General features: G+C 30.8%; 3 protein-coding genes across 5 annotated transcripts; 1 reads left to right on the forward strand and 2 right to left on the reverse strand.

Annotated features, from left to right (window-relative positions):
- Positions 1 to 1,247: 1,247 nt before the first annotated feature.
- LOC133784936 (rab GTPase-activating protein 22) lies at positions 1,248 to 5,471 on the reverse strand. Of its 2 annotated transcripts, none has more exons than XM_062224204.1 (12): positions 5,201 to 5,471; positions 4,739 to 4,897; positions 4,399 to 4,494; positions 4,175 to 4,278; positions 3,483 to 3,694; positions 3,051 to 3,173; positions 2,884 to 2,972; positions 2,550 to 2,655; positions 2,215 to 2,312; positions 1,828 to 2,085; positions 1,662 to 1,745; positions 1,248 to 1,512 (listed from the first exon to the last, which is right to left on the reverse strand). In XM_062224204.1, exons 2-12 carry the CDS (start codon positions 4,862 to 4,864, stop codon positions 1,498 to 1,500), a joined length of 1,311 nt encoding a protein of 436 aa, XP_062080188.1. In that variant the 5' UTR covers positions 4,865 to 4,897; positions 5,201 to 5,471; the 3' UTR covers positions 1,248 to 1,497. The 2 variants fall into 2 exon arrangements, with proteins under 2 accessions (XP_062080188.1, XP_062080196.1); XM_062224212.1 differs by having other exon boundaries at positions 4,170 to 4,278; positions 5,201 to 5,461.
- Positions 5,472 to 6,509: 1,038 nt separating this feature from the next.
- LOC133784950 (uncharacterized) lies at positions 6,510 to 9,266 on the forward strand. The gene is made up of 8 exons (XM_062224216.1): positions 6,510 to 6,651; positions 6,749 to 6,849; positions 7,028 to 7,157; positions 7,234 to 7,377; positions 7,499 to 7,633; positions 8,059 to 8,159; positions 8,720 to 8,930; positions 9,049 to 9,266. Exons 3-8 carry the CDS (start codon positions 7,049 to 7,051, stop codon positions 9,132 to 9,134), a joined length of 786 nt encoding a protein of 261 aa, XP_062080200.1. The 5' UTR covers positions 6,510 to 6,651; positions 6,749 to 6,849; positions 7,028 to 7,048; the 3' UTR covers positions 9,135 to 9,266.
- A 5,433-nt stretch (positions 9,267 to 14,699) lies between these two features.
- Positions 14,700 to 20,208, reverse strand: LOC133784956 (serine/threonine protein phosphatase 2A regulatory subunit B''alpha-like). 2 transcript variants are annotated; one of them, XM_062224220.1, is made up of 13 exons: positions 19,380 to 20,208; positions 18,921 to 19,151; positions 18,675 to 18,780; positions 18,445 to 18,544; positions 18,198 to 18,303; positions 17,960 to 18,050; positions 17,384 to 17,525; positions 16,976 to 17,123; positions 16,745 to 16,854; positions 16,230 to 16,386; positions 16,016 to 16,141; positions 15,740 to 15,908; positions 14,700 to 15,296 (listed from the first exon to the last, which is right to left on the reverse strand). In XM_062224220.1, the coding sequence occupies exons 1-12, from the start codon at positions 19,533 to 19,535 to the stop codon at positions 15,768 to 15,770; spliced, it is 1,614 nt and encodes a 537-aa protein (XP_062080204.1). In that variant the 5' UTR covers positions 19,536 to 20,208; the 3' UTR covers positions 14,700 to 15,296; positions 15,740 to 15,767. The 2 variants fall into 2 exon arrangements, with proteins under 2 accessions (XP_062080204.1, XP_062080208.1); XM_062224224.1 differs by having other exon boundaries at positions 15,735 to 15,908.
- Between the last annotated feature and the right edge of the window lie 4,238 nt (positions 20,209 to 24,446).

The following is a 24,446-nucleotide window of genomic DNA, read 5'->3' on the forward strand; positions in this document are numbered from 1 at the left end:
GTAGCGAATTACGTATATTTTAATTTAAATTAAAATGTACAGGACTCGATATTTATTTGCATCAATAAAATTATAGAATGTCGAGCACCTTAAAATGCTCTTTCGCATTTTCTTTAGTGTGTTATGGTGGTATTTGGTTCGGTGAAATAGAATGATTATGGAATGGTAATAGGAATAATATTATGATGTTTTGTTTAGTTTTGGAATGAACATTGGAATTATAATGATTTTATTTGGTTTGGCGTAAGAATGTAATAAAATAGGTGGTACATTGACATAAATAACCCTACTTTATTTTGTTTAAATATTCAATAAAAAGATATGCAACAAAATCAAAATGATCATTTCACTTTTTTTCTTCCTACTATTATTTTGGAAAAGTTTCCCAATCAATAATTTCCAATGATTTCGGAGTAAAATTAAAGTTCCACTAAATTTGGGAATTATTATTCTTATAGACTTCCATTGTGGAAATTAGATTCTATACCCAATTTTTAGATTTCAAGTTGAAGAATAACTCCTGTCCAAAAATATTATAAAAATAGCCACTTTTTTGTTTAACATCCCTATTATGCCCTCTACGTAATTTATTATTTTATTTTATTTTTGTTTTGTTTCTAAATAAAAATTATTTTCTTCATTATATTAATCTTTAAAATTTATCTGTTTTATTTGTATTTATGAGAAAATGATGAATTATGAAGAATGTAGAAAGGGTAATTCAGTCAGTTTCATACTAAAAATGGGTAGAATTATTTATATGGGTATAAATGATTAATTTAAATATCAACAGGCTATATATTAAGTTTTCACCTATTCTATTATTAGCAAAGCTTCAAACTCCAAATCAAACCAAATCATATATAAATAAGAATCTTCATTCCATTACAATCTCAATTCAGGCAAACCATACTGTAAGATCAGAGTTTATATCTTTTCTTTAACTATCTAATTAGATAAAATTAATAGAAGCCTGTACTGTACTGATCTGAGTTTGTCTTTTCATTTTAACATCATCATGATAAACATATAGATTTAACTAAAAGCCTCACTTTTGATATAATAAATGAAGTTGGTAAAGAGATAACTAAAAACATTTACTAAATTAAACCCAGAAATGGCTTTGGACAGTTGGTTATTAAATTCAATTAGAAAAATAACTGTAAAGAAAGACAGAAAAATAAAGGCTTCACTTACTAATTGATGCACCTAATAATGCTGCTGATTATCAACTTCAAATCAATCAATCAATCAAAATAATGCTGCAAATTAATCTTAATTAAGATTATCTATACAAATCAAAGGACCAAATCAATAATTTATTTGACAGATAACAGATCAAGATGGATTGTTTTTCTTTCTTTTTTTCTGTTTTTTTTTTAATACAAAATCCAGCAAAGAGAGAAATAGTTACTTTCAGTATTGAAGCAACCACAGATGAATTCACCAACCATTTGGGTGCAAAAGTTTGGAAAATAGATTGATATCTTTAGATAACTATGTCTTCTGAGTCTGCAGCAATAAACAGCCAAAAAAGAAAATCATTTCAAATATCTTAATTGAAATTGTAATTGCTATGTCTTGTTCATAATTTTACAGCATATACATAAAGTGTTATGATTATGAATAAAAAATATGAGATAGAGGCAAAAGATGCCAACCTTTCTCAGATACTTCTTATGAATCTTCAGTGCCTCGTTGCATGCTTTTTTCGCGTCAAGATTTCCAGTAATGTCACCTAAGATCTGAGACAAAGTTAAATAAGTATAAGAAAAAGCAAAGATGCAAGCAATGTGAATCAAACCAACAAATGTTAAAGAGAGAAACCTGAACAACATCATCCAAACCCTTTGCCTCCTTTAAAAGCTTCTTGTTTTTAGTCTCAAGAACACTTGCAACCAAAAAAACAGCAAGGACACTATGTGGGTCTGAACTTTTAGTCTGAACGTTTTTCCTCTCAAATTTGCCACATTGCTTTAGCACTTTATCGTCTACTTCGGTTGCTGCAGTCCTGAAATCCGACCCAGCAATCGCACTCTCATGTAACGAGAAGATGTTTGGGTTGTATTCCATGGCCCACATTAGCTGAAACCAATCTATATTACTCTCATAAACTAGGATGGTGAATGAAAAGAAATATTGATTAACATATTCAACACATACAGAAACACTATAATTGGAGAAATGAGAACTAGTACAGCATCCCTTTATTACCTCCCAAAGATACAATGCATCCACAAAGGAAAACTCTCTCCTGAAAAGAACCATCAGCATGCGAAATGCGAATAAGTACTCCCCACCATCCAGATCCTCTGTCAAATTCATGCACCACATCTGGTTAATATGTTTTTCCATATATCCTAATAGACAAGAATTATTTCTAGAGACTTTTTTGTATTGGGATTTCAAGGAATTCTGGGAATATTGAAAAATTTCCATGGTTAATTGTTCTATAGACAGATCTAAGGATCAAATTAATTCTAAAAGCAATTTAATCGGTTCAGAACACGCCATGAAAGTCGGATCTACAAAGCTTTAGAAGGTTGTACCAAGGTGTTGATGAAGCTTAGGATCTACAGCTTTGATTATTTGGGACAGTGTACACAACTGAGCTTGCACACCAATGGAACTTGAGCTGCACCTAAAATTTTCCCTCTGTTATCAAAACAAAGACAAAAGTCTAAATTTTACCTAAAATGCATACATAAGAGAAGCTTCAATAATGAAAGTAATGATCCAAAACAAAAGTGCTTAATAAAATTGAAGTTAAATGGATTCAAACATGAAGCATGGCAAGGAATAATAAAACAGATAGCCAGTTGTGCCATATTCTGATGTAAAAAATGCAGCAGTGCACCATGATAGAATAGGTAAAAGAAATACCAGCCTTCGCATTGCTCGTTCAAAACACCAAAATGCATCTGCTTCATCATCAAGAAGAATTACCATTGGCGAGCATATATCATTCATTCCTGCTCAAAAAGAAACCAATCATAACTGTCTCTCATAACTGTCATTGGTTTTTAACAAAGATGATCATAGAAACACACCTTGAACATAACCAATATCATTGTCCAGCCAAGCATAAACAGATAGAATATCCCAGAGTTTGGCTTGATTATCTTCATTCTCATAAAAGACAAGTGCTCGATCTGTGCGAGCCACATCCAATCCTACAATGGAAAATTCCAATGGCCAAGTTAAACACTGGTAAGAATTTTTAATTTCATAGAAAGAAGCCCATTAGCTATCTGGCAAATTCCAATGGCCAAGTTAAACACAGGTAAGAATTTTTAATTTCATAGAAAGAATCCCATTAGCTATCTGTGCAACTCATTTTTTTTTCATTGATTTTATATGTGGTAATTTACTCATGTGATATATCAAAGGACACATGTTGACTGATTTCATATAACACAAGCAGACTTCTATTGGTGGACTTGGGTTCTAAATGACCGAAACAATAAGTAACACATACATACCTATTTGATGCAATAAAAGCTTCCACTGAATCACTTTTTTGTCTGAAATAATAGAAGACGTAGACATAACCTCACTATCCACCATGTTATCAATTGTTGAATCTTCCATTGGTCGGCCATCATCAGTAATGATGGCTGCGGTGATATACTTTCCACTACCGATAACTGGAACCATCTTTTGACATTCAGCTTTCCATGAGCCATACTGCTCCCTAAAATGAACGATGTCAGATCAATGCAGGACAAAGAAGGCTGGTTTTTGCCCCCACTGACATATTAAACTAGTAACATCAGGATGAAAATGAATGTGCAAAGCAGAAGTTTCAAGGACACCAAAAAATGTAATGCATAGATGATATCAATCTTGTTATGTTTTCGATAATAATGCATAATGACGCCAGGGTGCTAGAAAAGCAAGGATCTAATTTTTTGTCAACACAAAGGTTGTCAGTCCAAATTTAACTCAACAATCATCAAGGCATAGCTTTTCAAACCACATAACACCATATTGAATCCCCTTCTACACCCGAATTATTGCAGCATAGTATCAGACACAACATGAAAATCCACCCCAGTTGTCCAGAAATTAATCATAACTTGGAACTTCAAAAATACTTTCTTCACTCGCAAAGAGGCTTCCTTATGTTTGGAGCATATTTCAAGATCAAAATACAGTTAAACAAATACCTTACCTCCGGCGCTGCCTGAGGATATTTCGCTCTTCGTAGGTGCTGTTTGGATCATAGCAACCTAGCAAGAATTCCCATACTGCTCCTTTAATCGAAGGATGAACACCCTAGCATAGAAAGTCATGTTAGCAACTTCAAACTTTAGTTGTACCTATTCTTAACCACAATAAGAAGTTTGCACCTAGTGTTGATCAAAGAAAGCACAAGCTAGTTCATAAGAAGGGTACCCCTCTTTGGATCCGTCTAAGCACTTTGGCTATATCCAGATGACCATCTTCAGAGAAAGCAGCATGCCATCTTCTTGCGCTCAGAGTTTTCCCTGCCTGTGAAAGTAGGTGTTAAAAAGTCTGCAATATCAATATAAGCAAGCTGCATAGATTAAAACAACACTGTATAAACCACAGTTGCAACAACTCAAAGAAAATCCCAACTTTTTGATATCAATATACTCTCAGAACTTTTGGTATCCCAAGTCCAGATGATATAGAAAATGAATTCTATCATTATATACAAAACCCAGAAAAATAAAAAGTCATCCGAAGGTTGTGAAGAGACTAAAATGCATACCCTGAGCTTAAAACGGGTCTTGGGTACATCTTCTTGGCATTCTGTTCTAATTGGATAAAAAATCTCTAACTCGGCAGTTGATGCTTTCCTCATAAAAAGTGATGCCATATTCTGACACCCAATCATCCAAAAAAGAAATCTCTTTCGTTTCCTCTTTGCCTGACATCAAATTCAATCAGTCATCATCAACCTTTGAACGGATAACTTTAGTAGGAAATCAAAGAAGATAAATGGAAGAGATTCTCAAAAACCCATCAAAGAATTTCAGAAAACTAATCTGTAACCTTCCTATATAATTACTGAAAAACCCATTATTGGGAAATGAAAACCTTAATCTTTCGATTAAGTTTGATTAAAAAAATATCCTAGAAAATTGTCATAACATCACATAAACATCTCATTACAGAAGATCCCAAACCAAACAAACTATAAAATTATAACAAATGAAAATATCTCATGTACCTTTCCTTTGTGGAACGATTCAAATATAATAGATTGGAAGAAAATGCTATAATCCCATATAGGTTTTTCAGTCAATGTTTGAAAAAATAAAAAATTACAGAGGGGAAGGAGAAGAGAAGAGAAGAGACAATAATGATTATGATGATGATGATATATGTATTCTTAGCCGTTATTTGATTTGACAGTCTTTTGTCCTATTCCTTTTTCCACGGGCTTTTTTTTTGGATTGGCTTGGCTAACACGGGCAAAGACCCTTAGTTTTGACAATAACAAAACCTCACAAATCAAATTTCAATGCCTAATCCGAGAGAATTCCAAGTCCCCTACCTAGTACCTACCCATCTACTTGGACTTGACTTGTGTTTTTTAAGATTCCATTTAACAGAACAAAAAAAAAAGACACGAGATAATTACGAACGAGTGATAAATTGGAATGTTGATATGAATAAGATAAAATTTATCAACGACATATTTAAGTGGTGTCGTTTTATTGTAAACTATGGCAAAATCCAAATATAAAAAACGTAAAACTCAATAACTATTCAAGCCTTTTTTTTTTTTTTGAGATAACAAGCTAACAAAAATTCATACCCTATAATTATAAGACAATTTGAGGATGAATAGAAAATATATATCCAATAAAACTCATAAATAATTATAGAAAATCTCAATTATATATATATATATATTTTAAGATATGTTGTTATATTTATATTTGGGGTAAATATTAATTTGATACCTTTTGAGTTGTATTGAAATATATATTTAATATTTTCAATAATATTCTTCTAGTACCAAATTTGATACTATGTTATATAGGTTTTAAGTACAAATTTAATAACTTAATTTTATATTATTAAGAATATATTGATAAAATTTGAATTTAAAATACTAAATATGTATAATTTTACGTTATAAGATACCAAATAAACATTATTAAAAACATAAAATACTATACACAATATTATTTACCTTTTATAATTGTTTTTTTAAAAAAAAAATTGTTTTGAAAATATTTTTTTTAATTATTGTTTTATAAATTAATTAAAATAGTTTACTTGTCAAAATACTTTTAAATATGAACTTGTAAAGGAAATTAAGTAAACAAAATTTGATGGCAAAAATATTTTGATTATAATTAAATTCAGAGAACTATTTTTCTAAAATTAACTACACATCTCTTTAAAAAAAAAAAACTAGTCCCAAATTTCTTTTTAATACTGAAGGTCTAAAATTGTTTTATGAATTTTTCTAAAAAAAAAATATTATGAATAACAAAACTATTTTAATTTAACCACGTTAAGCGTTAAGCGTTAAGTTGGGGTGCGGAACATCTGATTACCTCCCAGCTTCATTCCCCCACATATATATTGCCTGCTCACAAACCCTATCTCCCTCTTCTCACTGGACTGACTCGTTAGCTCCCGACTCACTTCAGACTCGGGAAATTGGTGAGCTTGACCTCTAAACCCGTGTTTGGGTTCATGGAAAGCGACCGGAAGGAAAATCTTTGGTATTTATTGATGGTTTGCTGTGTTTCATGTGCAGCCGTTCAAGAGGTACGTCGAGATCGGCCGAGTTGCTCTCGTCAACTACGGGAAAGACTATGGCAAACTCGTTGTCATTGTCGATGTTATCGATCAAAACAGGTTAATATATACATAGCCTATGACCCTTTTGAATTTGTACTCAAATGTTTTAGATATTGATGATCTAAACAGTCGTTGCATGATTTAGCTTAGAATTCTGGATTGAAAGTTCTCACTTAAATTTCTCTTTGGGTACATTGGTTCTATTCTTATTGTTAGTGTGATTGATTTTGTCCAGGCTCTCGTTGATGCCCCTGATATGGTGAGGACCCAGATGAATTTCAAGAGGCTTTCACTCACTGATATCACTGTTGATATCAAAAGGGTTCCAAGGAAAAAGACTCTTGTTGACGCCATTGAGACTGCTGGTGATTTTCAAGCAACACCATTTTCATTGTGCTCTTCTGAAAATTGTCTTTTAATTAGGTATTTCTTCTTTCGTAGGTAGGTCAAAGAAAGCTTTGAAGAAGAAAAAATATCAAAATTCTTCTAAGGAAGATGACTCTGCACAGGATAAATTAGAAGATGCTCACAATGAGGTTTGCCATGCCCCGTCAACAGATGAACCCTTTATGAAAAGGAAGAAAGGTATATAATGGGTTTTGAGTATTTACTGGTTATAATCATTTTGCTTTCTAGGGGCAGAAAATTGTACTCTTTTCTTTTCTCATTTAACAGAGAGGATAACTAAACAAAACTGTCAATGTAGGCAGGTCAAAGGAAGCAAAGAAAAACAAAAAGAAGCCGATAGATCATGATTCATCAAAAGAGTTGAAGTCACTGGAAAAGGAAGAAACAGCTATTGAAGATGGTGTTTATCTTATCTCTTCCAAAGGAATGAAAAGTATGCTTTCTCAATTTGAAATACTTGTTTATAAGTGAAGTACTCTAAATCTGTAGTAACAAATACACTTGTAGTGTAGAAATTTATGCATTTTATTTAGGAAAAGCAAGTAACATAATGTTTGTCATTAAGGACATCTAATATTTATTCAATTGGGCTAACTCTCATCTCTGATTAAAATAAGTGATTAAGCTACGTAATCCTTGCACTTAATAGCACAAATCTTCTGCTAGGATGGGTAGATCATGCCTTCTTTATGCAGTTTGGTGGGAAACCCACTTTGTTGAATCCGTCTTTTGTACATCATATTCAACTTGCTTTTTATTATCACATTCACAGTGGTGAAATCAGAATAGATATTTTTTTCCATCTTCTGATTGATGAGGAACACGAGTATTTTGCTCACTTAAATTTCATAAATGCAGAATGGATTACGAAGTACCATCAGAGTCGTCGACCAGGGTTGACCATACTTCAAGAAAGAATAGATGAGTTTATGACTGCTCATGAGGCACAATTGGAAGAGGTATACCTTTCGAAGACTTTCAAGTCGTGTTCAATTTCTCGTACTCTTTTTAACCATTGCCTTTTAAGCAGTATCATAATCAAAATGCTCCACAAATTCTCGTGCTCCAAGCCGAATGAAAATCTCATATGTAGACACTGACGATACCTGCACGTTTCATTCTCATCTGTAGACACTGATGATACCTGCATGTTTACATAATTCACATCTATTTGAAACTCAGGAGGATTAGGTAAAAGGTTGTAGGGTTTGGCTAAAAGTTTATTAAATAAATCATACCTAGAAAGAACATTAAATATGAAGTTTTAGTCTGCTTGTCGAATCTTTATGACTAAAATATAAGACTATTTTGTATGTGTGCCTTTTCTCTTGTTGGAGTGCACTCTTGAGTAGTTGTTTCTTTTCCTCCTATTTGGTAAGATACATCATTACATTTATGTAGTCCATGCTACTTTTCCTGAAACATCATTACACCCATACATACATATAAATCTTATGTTCCACTCCTCTTGAAATCATGTGGTTCTATGGTCGTCATTTTCCTTCTCTGGCATATGCAGGAAAGAAAAGAAAGAGAAGCTCGTGTTGCCGGAGGAGGATGGACAGTTGTTACCCATCATAAAGGAAGGAAAAAGACGACCGATGCTGAAAGTGGAATCACAGTAGGTTCTGTTGCCCAAGCTGTTGCAGATAACAAGTTGGCCAAGAAGAAAACCAATGAAGTTGGTCTTGACTTCTACCGCTTCCAAAGAAAAGAATCCCAGAGGAATGGTATGTTGAGTTCAGCACTACTTGGTTTTTTTCACCTTTTAAAGAAATGTTCAAAATCGATAGTTATTGTCCAAAAGTGTTGGTTGAGACTGAAGCAAAAAACTTTGATTTGTTTCAGAGATTATGATGCTCCAGAGCAAATTTGAGCAGGACAAAAAGAAAATACAACAGCTCAGAGCAGCTAGGAAGTTCCGGCCTTACTGAGTTCTGCATGTACTTTCCTAATTGGAATTCAATGATTTTGTGATCTAAAGTCTAAACCAAAATTTTGACATGTAATAACTCTGCTTTGTAGCATAACAATTTTTGGATGCAAATTGTGGTTTTCTAGTTCAATGTATCTTCTTATTTTTACGAAGAATAATGATATATGCACCTAAAATATACACTTAAACATTAGTTTAGCCTATGCAAGTGGTTTAAATTTAAAGCTTAGCGGTTTAAATTAAAAACACTGTGGTGTGATTTAAAGAGACTTGCATTATAAATATAGCTTAATGATTAAAAATTTATAAATTATGGTTCAAAATTTGAAGTCATTTAGGCTTGGGGTTCAAAATTTAAGTCATTGTTGTCTAAAGAGACTAGGATTATAAATAGAGGCATTGTTGTCTAAAGAGATTAGGATTATAAATAGAGCTTAATAAAAAAATTTATAAATTATGGTTTAAAATTTGATTACATTTAGAGTTGTGGTTTAAAATTTGATTTCATTTAGAGTTGTGGTTCAAAATTTGATGCCTTTTGGATTGTGTTTTAAAGTTTTAGGCAAGTGGTATAAATTTAAATCTTAGTGCTTTAAATTTAAAGCTTAATGATTTAAAATTCATAACATTGAGGGTAAAAGAGGCTTTGATTATGAATAGAGCTGGATAAAAAATCATAAATTGTGAATCAAAATTTGATGATATTTAGCCTTAACTCAGGGGTTCAAAATTTGATGTCATTTGGTTTGTGGTTTAAATTTTTAGGCAAGTGGTTTAAATTTAAAGCTTAACGGTTTAAATTTAATATTTAGTGGTTTAAAGATACTTGGATTATAAATAGAGCTTAGTGGATAAAATTTTTTAATCTATTTGTTTTGGGCCACGGCGCACAGTTCATACAAATAATAATTTATAATTTTTTTTTCCAATCACAACTTCTGGTCTAAATTTTTTAACAATAAAAAAATTAAGTTTAAATTTAATAATAATATATTTAAATTTAAAGGATAGGGGTTTAAATTTTAAACGTAATGATTATACAGAGAATATTTATGTTTATGTTTTAAGCCTAAAGAATTAAAACTTAAACATTGTGGATTAAATTTTGATATCATTTAAGTTTAGTTGTTCATAGGTTAAGCTATTTAAGGCTTGCGGTTTAAATTTCTAGGCAATGGGTTTAAATTTTAAGCTTAGGGGTTTAAATTTAAAACATAGTTGGTTAAAAGAGTCTTGGATTATAAATATAGCTTAATGAATACCATTTGATACCATTTAGCCTTGTGGTTTGAAGTTTAAGGCAAGTGGTTTAAATTTAAACCTTAGTCGCTTAAATTTAAAGATTAGTGGTTTAAATTTAAAATATTGAGGGTAAAAGCAACTTGGATTATAAAATAGAGCTGAATGGATAAAAATTCATAAATTGTGGATCAAAATTTGATGATATTTAGCCTAGGGGTTCAAAATTTGAAACCATTTGGTTTGTGGTTTAAATTCTTAGGCAAGTGGTTTAAATTTAAAGCTTAACGGTTTAAATTTAATGCTTAGTGATTTAAAGAGACTTGGATTATAAATAGAGCTTAATTGATATATTTTGATGCCATTTGGATTGTGGTTTAAATTTTCATGAAAGAGGTTTAATTTTAAAGTTTAGGGGTTTAAATTTAAGACATTGTGGTTTAAAGAGACTTTGATTATAAATATAGCTTAATGGATAAAAATTTATAAATTATGGTTCAAAATTTGATTCCATTTAGCCACGTGGTTCAAAATTTGATGACATACGGTCTGTGGTTTAAATTTTTATGAAAGAGGTTTAATTTTAAAGTTTAGGGGTTTAAATTTAAATCTTAGTGGTTTAAATTTAAAACATTGTGGTTTAAAGATACTTGGATTATAAATACAGTTTAATGGATAAAAATTTATAAATTATGGTTCAAAATTTGATTCCATTTAGCCATGTGGTTCAAAAATTGATGCCATTTGGTTTGTGGTTTAAATTTTTAAGAAAGTGGTTTAAATTTAAAGTTTATTGGTTTAAATTTAAAACATTGTGGTTTAAAGAGACTTAGATTATAAATATAACTTAATGGATATAAATTTATAAATTATGAATCAAAATTTGAATCCATTTATCCTTGTGGTTCAAAATTTAAAACATTGTGATTTAAAAAGACTTGATTTATAAGTAGAGTTTAACGGATAAAAATTTATAAATTATTTTTCAAAACTTGATGCCATTTAGCCTTGTGGTTCAAAATTTGATGACATTTGGATGTGATTTAAATTTCTAGGAAAGTGGTTTAAATTTAAAGGTTAGGAGTTTACAATGTTACTTGTTCAAGAAAAATAATGGCTATTTAAATTTTTAGACAAACGATTTACATTTAAAAGTTAGGGGTTTAAATATAAAGTTTAGTAGTTTAAATTTAAAATATTGTGGTTTAAAGAGACTTGAATTATAACTAGTGGTAACCCTAGCATTATGCAATATTTCTTGTTTAATAATTGTTGTTTAGTCTATATATGCTTCATCCTGTCAAATTTGAGATTTTGGTATGAGAAGAAATTTACACCATTGATAATTATATCGTAATATAGTTTGCACTAGAAGTATTATGTGCTCCACTTGGGAAGTAATTCTCATATGGTAAGTTTATGATATCAAGCACAAAAATTCCCATCTTTCAGCAAAAAAAGTTGAATCCTTCCTCTAAAAAAGTTGGTACTTGAGTCCCTTGAAGAGACCACATCTCCCTTTACCAATACTTATGTTAGTAGCAAAGGGTCAGTGGGGCGTGACTAAAACTTTCCCATATCTTCTCTAACTTTCTATTGACAAGAACAAAGTTACCATTATCATTAAAAAATAACTATATCTACCTAACATATAAGTGGGTAAGAGTTCCACAACTCTTGATTTCGAGGGTCAGTGAGCAATAAAAACATTCTTAAAACAAAAAGAATTGAGAATCATATTTTGTTCTTGTAATCACACACGACACAAGTTTTCTCCTGGAGTTTCATGACCGTGCTTCCTCTTGTACCCATGATCCCAAAATTCTAAGGTCATCTTCCTTCTCATATCAACAACATTGTTTGGACCAATTTTGAATGGAGACATCCCATCATTAACAACTCAACCATTTTTATCACGTAAATACCACAATCAAACCTGCAAATTGGTAAAAACAAAATTCAATAGAAAAAATTGAGGAGAAAAGAAAAACGCAGCATACAAAGTAATTGAATCTTAACAAACTCACGTGTTATTCTGAAAAGGAGTTTCAACCCATGAGAACCTAAAATCCTCGCACCTAGGTGCATAATGTTTACGTTTTTCATGGAAGCCCAAATAATCCAAAATGAAAGGAAGAATTCTGCAATATTTCTTTACGTGTGTTTCAACATCTTCGTTATTAGGACTATTAAATGAGTCATAGATATAGATAATCTTTTTATCTATATGTAAAACTCCTAAGCTCCAATGATCTAAATAAATCCCCCTTCCTTGTGGAATAAGAAATGGCATGAAAACAAAGTCAACTTCAAACAATGACTTTCCAAATTTCAATATTTTTCCCATAATGAAATCAATAATAGCCTTCATTTTGGGACATGGATGCTTTATCCTTTTATGTTGATCATTATTTTTTACATCTGAAATCATATTCCTTAAATGAGCTTTATCACAACTAATTAGGGTCATGTAGTGATCAAAAACACAACTTGTTATAGTATACTTCCGAAATGAAGGATAACAAGAATGAGACAATGCCTTCTTTCGCAAATAGTAAAAAGATATATCAATATGCTGCAAAAAAATATATAAAAAAAACATAAAATATATAAGCCAAATATAACATAACAAAATTGAAAATGAAAACAATATTAAGTATGCGCAATATAATAATAAATGCTAGATAGTATAAAATCTTACATCGTTATTGATGAGACCTTCTGCATCACACAAATCAAAGAACCACTTTTTATTGTCAATTTCTATTCCTCCCAATGATAAAGGAGATTTTAATTTGGCATGAAATGCAGCATATGGAGATGATTTATTTCTACAAAATCAACAAACATTTATAAAAAGATATAAATAAAATAATTAAAAAAATTGAAAAGAAAACACAAACACAATTCATTTACCTTTTCTTATTCATACCACGAGTGTACCACTCCAAGAAGAACGAAGTTGCTTCTAGATTAGGCATAACTTCATATTCACTCTCAAATAGAAATCTGCCTAAGAAATGACAAATATTATTTGCCTCTGTAGAGTTCACAGAAGAACAAAGCAATTCACTTGGTTCCACAATAGTTGTCATAGATGGTGGGGAAGTCATGATTGCACTTGAATCGTCATGATCACTTTTCATTTGCTTCACTTCTTTTTCTTTTTTTTGTTCTTCTGTTCCTCTAAAGTTCTTTGCAATATTTTCTTCCTTTTCATAGAATTTTTCATTGACAACCTACATATGAAAAAAATCAGCAACTATAATTAAAAATAAAAAAAATTAACTCATGTTTATGCAAGTATAATCAAATTCAAAGTTTATATTTGTGGGACACTTTTTACAATTGACAGAGAATGAGGAATGCATTTTGGATTGCTAGGAACAATCTCACCAGTTGATCTCACCAGTGTAGAAGGTTTTTTTATTTTCTCTAAAATTTTAGAAATATTTGGTGGTTGCTTGCCATGTATACTCCTCTTATTATAATTTTCTCTTTGTTCAACAAGGGTATTGCTTGCAAAATACATGCATTCCTACAAATAATAAAAGATGAAAGTTAAGAACATGATAATTAAATGAAATTTAACATAAAACTTTATTGAAAAATAGATAATATTTTAAATTTGTACATTTGGTTGAGGAACACATTCAGGACCACTTAGAAGTATTTCACCACTTAACAAATCATTTATACATGCTTGCAAATCCTCTTGCGCAGATAACTTTCTTGTTTTCTCTAAAACTTTGGAATCTTGCACATATTGCAATCGTTTTTTGCTTCTCTCTTTCACTTGTTTTCCTTCTTCATGTATGCATTTCTTTAAATTATTTTGTTTCACAAATTTCTTAATTAGTTGTTCATAATCTTCTATTTGTTTCTTCATGGTATCTGTATCTTTCATTCTTTCATCAATTTGTGCCATGCATATGTTAATCTGACCAATTCCACTTTTAATTTCAACGCCATTTTATAGTTTTGATTCAGTATAACCGAACAAAAGTCAAAATTATTCTAATTAATGTTTATATAATTACACATACAAGTTCGTAGTAATGCTTTTTTGTAATACACATATATCATTAGATAAGGTCTAAAATGCATTTTTTTCTTCCTTTTTTGGTATTTGCAGAGGAGTGGACTAATCAAGCAAGAGCTAGCAAAACTAAAAAAGCAGAGTGTAGCCTCAACCAATATATTATTCTAGCTTTCCAAGTTTGATTGGCATTTGGTTTTTTGTATTGATATTTTTATTGAACCATAAATATGAATTACACACATTTTGCTATGCAAAGAAAATTCTTCTTTTTCTACACAATGATTAAAATAAGGGGTCAATGCATCCTCAACATAGACTTTGTACAAAACACATTTACAAAGCTTGCTTATTGAAGTACCATAATAAGGGCATAAATAATTTAACGCAAACGCTAAGCCATATATATGCAAGGGACGACAAGCACTAATGAATTACAAAAAGAGTTTCAAATCTTTCCAACTCATTTTTTTTAAGCTATTTTTCTTTTTCTCTTATAAACAAATTCAATCAAATAACTTCCAACTCATAAGAACCTGTGTAAAGTTTCAAGATCATACAGAAAGAAAAAAGAAGAGGCGAGAACAAGAAGACCGGCGATAAACCTGATTCTGGACTGGTGTAGGTAGCTGCTGTGATAACAATAGTAACGGACTGCTGTTTGTTACCTGTTCGGCAATAAATAATCGTCAAGACGGCAACTGTGCCCTTAACAATGAGTTCTCATCATAGCCCCTCAACACCCCCTACTTTGCTTAAAATGTGAGCAAAAGGGAGTTTGCAACCCCTGATGAGTAGTTCCATGGAGCAATTTCCACAAGTGTTTATTTTTCACACTAGAGGAAAAATGTCCAAGATGTGTCACAGTTTTCTTATAGCCATCTGCAGAAGCATAGGGAAATGGTCAGTGTTCGTTCAAACAATTTCTACTAAACATAAATTAACAGTTTCCCTTCAGTCTAGAAGATCCAAAGGCAGAATTGTGATTTCATCTTCATATAAATAAATCATGATTAAATGAAAATCCAACAATTCTCCTAAGATATAAAGGAGGTTCCTGGTTTTATAGGGAATTAAAGCTCAAAACTGGGGCCCTTCCAAGCCAGCCCTGCAGTCTTTAGGAAGAATAACTCGTGGTTATTCACCAGGTAGTGAGTGGTCCTATTCAAACCCCTAAGCATGTGAAAGCAAACCCATACCTCACCACTCAACAAGATTCCCAGGGTTCTAGTTATTAAATTAGTAAAGAATAGAAGAAATACAAATAATTTGAAAGAACATAAAAATCCAAATCAAACTTCCCACAGGAAAAATGATTACCTAACCTTAGAATAAACTCATCTGTCATTGAACTTAAAATGGGGCCTCAAGCGATTCATCCCAAACTTCTATACTTCCATTTGAGGCATCTTCACCATCTTCCTCCATAGAGAGCCTGATATACTCTCTGTGTGCAAAGCGGTCCCACTCTGTTAAAGATGGATCCTCACGTTCCTGCATACATCAAAAGCCATTTGAGGCCATTAAACCCAACAAACAAAAAAAAATTAATCCAACACTTTTTCATTTAATAATGAAAGAAAACAGTTAATGCAGGATACCTGTCGGATGAGAAATGGATCACGGCTCTCAAACGACATAAATTTAATCAGATTGAAAAGGATATTGAAGACATTTCCTGAAAGTTTGCATCGTTTCAAGTCTCGTAGCGTGATACAATTGTCCTTCTGCAAGCACATTACATCCAATAAATTCATATTTCTTGATACTAATTGAAAAAGAGATCTCGCATTCGGTGAAAGGGTATGTTTTAACCTCTGGTGAAATCATATCAACTATCTGACATAAAATATCCTCAAATAAAACAGGTTCTTGGGCCATGCATTCCATACGATGCAGCTGTTCCTCGTAAAAGAATTGCATTTCATTGGGTGTCAGGACTCCATTCTCATCCAAATCTATGCACTTGAACCTATAAATACAACTTATTCAGGTGGAAAGAATTCACAAGAAGGTATTAAACAATGAACTACTAGAAAGGGCATGATTGAGCAAGGTAAATAATAATTTATTTTTTTATTTTAAATGAGGTAGATAATAATTTAAAACCCTCAAATTAAATACATTCTGAAAAATAGCAATTACCACTTCCTACTTAAAAATTCTAAGTTCCTCAACAATCAAGTTCTAGTAATAACAAGCCATGAATACATTACATGTTAAACATCGTACAATCACCTAAATGTTCATGATATGATTTGCATCAGATACCAAATTGCAAAGGCAGAGAGAGAAATCCCCCAGATGTGGAAACTAAAAAAAACATTTACCAGTACTCAAGGCTTGGTTCAGAAGACTTATCCTCCTCTGACAGCATAAAATAAACAAAATCTTCATACCCCATCTTCCCTTCAATCTTGCTAGTAAACTTCCGCGGAACCTGGTATGGAATAGAAGTAAAAACACAACCAAAGCAAAATAAGGAAATAAGTTATACTTGATGCATCAACTAGTTTGAACAGAAACATGGAAAATGAATCTACAGGGTAATACAGACCAACCTGTGAAAATATCCTATCGACAATTCTGTAGGTAAGGGCATGATTACTGTATCTTATGAGGTTCTCTTTGTCAATCAAGAAATCATGGTCAGTGTCCAGCTCCCAGAATTTACAGTATATAACGTAAAAGTGCTCATACGAAAAGTATCTGAAATTCGGCAGACACTAATGATGTAAGTTCAATGTCATCAACATTTAAATACAAAAGAAAATTAGCCAACGAAAAAAAAAGACCAAAGAAAACATATAATGTTGACAGTCAAAATTAACACACAATCATAACAAAAAGATAAAGGTAAATCAACATCTATTTAGTGGAAACCAAAATATAGTACACAACCGAACAATAATATCACCCATTCTACTATTATAAATATATTTATAAATCAGATTCGCAGGCAAACAAACCTCAGAACTTTGTTGATATCCTCTTCCTGGTCTACATGCTGCATTGCATCAATCAAATTTCCTCGCTTAAGCTCCCTAAGTGTAAGGCGGCCATTTGCTGCTCTATTGATGTAGTAAAATATTCTAAATACGACTGTTTCAGCTGCACAAATATATTCAAACAAGTATCTGTGAGCTAATAAACATAATGGAACAGGCCTACCAATTATTCATGAAAGACACTATCAATAATGATACCATATGAGATCAAGTAACAATATGAAAAAAAAAAAAAAGGCATCCCAAACCATCCATTACTAAGTCAGAAAGGAACAGGCCTACCAATTATTCATGAGACACTATCAATAATGATACCAAATGAGATCAAGTAACAATATGAAAAAGAAAAAAAAAGGCATCCCAAACCATCCATTACTAAGTCAGAAAGGATGAGGAACAAAAGGGAATCAAAGATGAAACTATGCACATAAATCAACTTAGCAGTTAAGCCAAGACCGCAAAGAACCAAAACCTGAACTATCTGACTGAAGTGTAAATATTAAAGAAATTTGAGTATGAAAATTAAAAAACACGAACCATATCTTTCTTGAAATTCAGGTGTGCCCTTTAAGAACTCCAACCCTGGATGGGTTGCCAAAAGCTCTTGAAGAACAGGTTTGAAGTCTACCTGAAACAAAGCCAAACAGAGAAGACATGAGAAAAGGTGAACCTTAGTGAACATAACCAATGAAAGGATCATCTAAATACAGTACCAAGCACCTATCAAAAAGAAATTGTATATGCCAAAGGCATGAATTACATCTGTAAAACAAACCTGAGAAAGATAATTGCAATTCTGCCTCTTCAAAAGTTTAAAAATCTGAGTCTCAGTATCCATAATCAGCATATTGCTATCAACCCAGTATTTTATGAATCCATCCCTAAAAAAAACCATAATTATTCAGATGATCCTTACACTATTTAAGTTGTTGGAAATGCCTAAATGAGGAGAAAAAGATAAAAACAGAGCCCAAAACATGTAAAGTTGATCTAATAAACTTAGACAGTAATCAAGTGCCTACTTGGTCACTATCCCTGTGCAATCCGTGTCAATCTTCCTGAAAAGTGCAGTGGAGAAAAATGTTGGCAGCTTGCATAGTTCCTTTGTAAGCGGCTTAAATTCTGTACATACAAAAAGCAAACTTCAGTGTTTCTTTTCCCCCATTTTCCCTTCACTTTTCTTCCATAGAGGTACAAACAAGAATATGAAGAATAAAGAATGACAGAGTAACATATCAAACGAATATCCCACCATGCAATCGCAATCCATCTGGATGATTCTTGAAGAAGTCATCAATCGTAGAAAAAAACTGTTCCTCTAGTTCCTTTGGTGGTGGACGCCCATTTTTGAAATAGAACTGCAGGTAAATGACGTCGTCCAGCTATAAGTTTCTAACCATGAAAGCAGCACAAAAGCTAAAGTTCCCAAGCTCATATGTAGCTCCCATTAATGAAATATCTTTTAGAAAACTGAAGAACTTTGATAAATGAAGGTAACCTGAGGAATGACTTCTCGCACTGGTTCAGTGACCAACTTAAGTGGCGAGCCAAGAGGAGGACTGCTTCGTTGCTTTGAAAAGCGTGGAGACCCAGATGAACTTCTTGGAGAAAGTGGAGGAGTGCTGGCAGCAGGAAACATAGAAGGCAAGGTATTGCCCCCGGCAGCGTTCGAGTTCCCAACAGCATTAATGGGAGTGCCTGCCTTCGCATCATCAATTAAAGACTTTACCTATTATACCAAACAGACCGAAACACTAGCAAATGAGATAAGTTGCACAAACAACAAATAAATTTTGCTGTTCTTGTGAATTATGCTTAGCTTTCAGAACACAACAAAAGTAAGTGTTAAAGCAATACTAGAAAACTTAAAGCACAAACGGTAAAAGAATGAAAATTCATAGGACAACAACATAAAAAGATATTTAATCAACGAAAATAGGAGTACAGAATTAATTACCAGTCGCCCAGTTTCGGGAAGGGAAAGCCATTGATCAAACAAGTCATCAGCAATTGAAGGGTTTGATTTTAGGGCCAAAGGTGATAACTCAGGAAGCTGCAACAGTTCAGGATCCAAACAGGTACCAATACCATCTCCAGCAGAATCGATATCCATAGTACGGACAGCCTCCAACAACGTTACCGAAAAGCAACAATCACCCAAACCATCAAGTTTCAAATCTCAATCACAATAGTTCATACATCGAATCATCAATCACATAAGAACAAACCAATATTCACATCTCCAATAACAATCGAAAACCTTTTAATTTTAATCAAATCAGCAGCCACTTCCCACAGCTCCCTTCCAGTTCAACTCCAAAGCCAAAAAGCCCTAGATTCCAGACCAATAATTCCACGAAAACAACAGCGTTTTCACTTCCTCGAAAGCTTCACAAAACCACTTCCACACAAGTTAAGAAACCCAAACAAGTCGCTTCAAAACCCGGGTTCGAGAAACCCTAGGGATAGAAAACAGATAGTTCCGAATCCAGCACAACAACAAAAAACACAGTGCTAAATCCGATTCTTTCAACTTTCTCACACAAAGCTCAGAAGAAGACAAAAGAGAATTCAAACTTGTTCAGACCAAAAGCGATTACAACAGCTCCAAGTATCCGAAAATTCAACTGTTCAAAGCCGAAAAAGTAGAAGAACAGTGGAAACAATCAGCAATCCCCAATCCCCAATACTTTCGCGGAAACACTCGGGAATCGAAGTGAAGTAGCGATCGGGAATCGGATAGAGGAAGGAATGTAAAGTGGAAAATGGAAAGAGTTGAAGTTCAAAGAGAGAAAAGGTTTATATAGGAAGAAAGTCAGGAGATAGAAGGACACGTGTAGTTTGTAACGGAAACTGCACCCTCGGGAGAAGACTTTGTGGTCAAACAAGTCTCTCTTCCTTCTTCGCCGTGTCAATAAAATCAGTATTTATTTATTAATTATTAGATTGTGAGCAGTTTTAGGTACAATTAAAAGAAGAAAGAAATTCTTTTTCAAATTTCTTTTTGAGTTAATATCTTTTGGTTCTTTATGTTTTTTTTTATTATTATTTGTTTAAGTTTTGTGTTTTAAAAAACTTATTTTTAGATCTTATATTTTGTAAAATAATTCAAATAATTTTTAAATTTAATTTTAATAAATAAAAAATTAAATATAATAACATAGTTTTTAAACATAATTATTTTATTTTTATTCTAAATTGTTAGTTTGGTGAATTATTTGTGATTTTAAATTAAAAATTTTGGACCAAAATCAGGTTTATGGTTCTATTTGAACTATTTTACAAAACATATAATAAAAAATATAATTTGTCAAAAACATAAAGTCAAAAAATATATAAGTTATTTCCGTTTTCAAATGAGCTCTTTACAAAACAAATAAAAATCAGCTTATTAATCCAAGATTAAAAAAAAGAAAAAATAAATCGGTTTATTAAATCTTGTACCGTTTTAGATCTAGATCATGTGTTGGTGATGTTGCTGATTCGATTTTAAATTTGGAAACTCAATTGTAATATTTGTTAAAGGCGAACTATTATTTTTTGTGTATTTATGCACGAATTGTAATTTAGTTTGTCTATTGATGTTTATCCTTGTTAGGAAATGTGTTAGTTTTATGGTTAAATTGCTATGTTGGTGTATTAGAGCACTCATATTCGGTGGGTTATATTACCAAAATATGTAAAAAATAGCTCAAGCTAAGAAAAATGGGTATACATTGGATGATATATTTTACAAATATTTTTAGATAAAGTTACCGTACATAGTTATATCTAATGTATATTATTCATCCTTTAACCCAATATTATAATATTAAAATATACAAGGATATTATTGATAGTTATAAAAAATATTTGAAATGAATAAAAAATGTTTGAAAATATAATATTTAAATGATATAGAGAAAAAAAAATAGAGAATCTGATATATGGTAAAATGTAAAACTTAGAGGTAAAATAAAAAAATGTGTGTTTTGGAGAGGTAAAAAGCTGAAGTAGAACACCGGATGGGAGTGCTCTTAGGCTTGTTAGCCATTTTTTGGTTATCTCCATTGTTTGATCTGTAAAATTGTGGTCCATTTTAACCTTTGAATAAAAATTTATATTTCTTAAAAAAAATGCACTAGCTAAAATAAGAATATAAAAACGGTACAATCCAACTTCAAATTTTAGCTCATACAAAAATTATTAATTATTTTATACATTTACTTATTTATTGTATATATTATTAAAAATAAATAAATATAAAAAATAATAATTAGCAATTATATTATAAAAACATTTGATTTTTTATTTTAAAAATAAAATATATTTTTATAATTTCTATTTATCATATATTTTTTATTTGAGTAGTTCTATATAAACAAACTACTCTAATTATATAGTTTATCAAATATTATAATATTATTTTTTACATTTCAAAGTTCTTTCAAGTTAAATTTTACTAAACTCACAATAATTTCATGTTTTACATGCTTTTTATACATGAAAGTTAAAGCTAACTATTGAATAAGCCATAACTCTACCAAAATGGCTTTAGATGTTACAGAAATTTGTAATTATTGCACGACAAATAATTCAATTTAATATTGAGTCACATATATTTTATTTTAAATTATAATATAGTTCATAGACTAACATATAAATTAGAGTTGTAAATAGTACATTGTAAGAAAAATTAATAATTGGTTAAAACCTATTAATAAATAATATTTTTTTATAATTTATTTGCTAGCATAATATGAAATATTACATTTCAATTTACCAGGAGCAACAGAACAGAAGAAGAATTAGCAGCAACTCAAACACAACAATACAATTATCAAGAGATGCATTCTATTATTGAGCAAATAACCCAGTGTGCGGGCCTCGCGTCGAGGCTCATCATGCCAAAAGCGAGAGAAACCTCATATCACTCTTCATTTTTACCCCGACCCGTATGTTGCACACGAGAGGCTCATTGGTGCCCTGTAACAATATTTTATTTTGTTGGGTTTTTTTTACCTCAAATATTTTCATTAAATTATGACAAATATGCTCCTTTGTGTCTCAATTGTTTTACTTAACTAAATTTCCTTTGGTTAAACGTCTCTTAGTCAACTCAACAATTTCGTTCACATTTAGGTTTTGTGTTTTTGTTCATTTGTTGTTGTTGTTAATCTCAATTCATAATGATGCAATATTTTGTTTCAAAATTATCATTATTGCATTTTAGGACAATAACACAATTATGCCAATAAGCAACTAATGATAATGTAATTGTACTTTATTTTATTAATTTATTAATTTGTTTTTGGCAAAATGCAACATGCATCTTTTTTTAGTAATAGTTTTTGTACATGTAGTGCATGTTACTAAGAATTTAATAATGTAACTTAATATATTACTTCTTTTATCATCTTTTAAGAAAATAATTTCATATTGATTATTATAAATATATAAGTTTGATCATATAATTCCAAATAGCTATTGAATTGTTTGGGACCATGTTGCTTTCAAATATTACAGTTTTCTTTTTTATTTATTATTCTTGAATTTTTTTACTCTTAATCAATTATATTTGTTTTTTTTTTCAAACTAATCATTTTCATATTTATTAGTATCATGCACATGTCTCTCCATACCATCAACATAAATGGTTCTATGTTGTACATTTATTCTTTTAATAATTAGGACTTTGAAATATTATGAAACTTACTTTTGATTTAGAGTGATAATAATTTCTCAAATAACTCTCAATTTATTATTGATCATAAAAGAATGATAAGTTATTTTTTTATTTTTTTAAAAAGGTTTGATATTATCCATTGTTGGTCCTGCATCAATGGAGGTTAGTCAGTTATCTCAATTTTGTTAGGTACTTTGATGTTATCATTAGTATTATTGTGTTTTTCACTGTGTTTTCATGTGAGGTTGTTTCTTTGTTTGTTTATTTATATTTTTGAATTGTATTGGGTATTTTCAATATTGCCATGGAGTTTTCTGTTTTTTTGCTTTGGATAATATCTTGGTTGGTGGGAGTAATTTAATTTATTTATTTTTATTATAGAGCATTGTTATTGGGTACTTATATAGTGTCCAACACTTGAATATATAAGACTCGATACTAATTGTACTAATGATATTATGTCAGATAACGTGGTGTTAAGTACTATTAGCGTTCTTTAGAACACTCTCAATGAATGAATTAAAATGTCTTATTCTATATAATATAAAGAAAAAATTGTTAAATAGTTTTCCAATGGGTGATGTAAACTTATATTTTTTTAACCTAAATTAATAGTATTTCTCTCTATGTAGTGAAACACTATTCATCAAGCTATAAATATTTTATTATTTTTGTATAAACTTTTGTATATATATGAGTGTGATACTATTATATTTAATTATTTTATTTCTTAAAATGAGTAAAATATTTTTTTAAAATATAATATTTAAATAATGTAGAGAAAAAATAAAGAAGTTGATATATGGTATAATGTAAAAGTTTAAGGTAAATTATAAAAAAAATATATTTTTGTGATGTATTTTGTAATATAGAGTAGAGCTCTTAGAGCACTCCCAATAGATGTTCTACTCACTTCTTTAAAATACCTCCCAAAACACACATTTTTCTATTTTACCTCTAAGTTTTACATTATATTATTCATCAGTTTCTCTATATATTTCTCTACAACAATTAAATATTATATCTTTAAACATATTTTATTAATTAAAGTAAAATAAAATAATTGAAAAAAATAATAATAAATATATACTAAATGGGAGAGAGAAAGCTTATAAAGAAAAATAATAATATTAAAATACTATGTAAATGTTATATAAATGTAGATATGGATTAATTGGAGTTTATGCATAGCTATTATAAATATATGTATACATGAGCTGATGGAAGATGTTTTTGTGAGTTTTAGCTAAATATTATAGAGAAAGTATATTACAAAATACATCACCAAAATATATTTTTTTATAATTTACCTCAAACTTTTACATTATACTATACACCAACTTCTCTATTTGTTCTCTA

The sequence above is a fragment of the Humulus lupulus genome, chromosome 1 (genome assembly GCF_963169125.1).
Source record: "Humulus lupulus chromosome 1, drHumLupu1.1, whole genome shotgun sequence".
In the NCBI taxonomy this organism is placed as follows: Eukaryota; Viridiplantae; Streptophyta; class Magnoliopsida; order Rosales; family Cannabaceae; genus Humulus; species Humulus lupulus.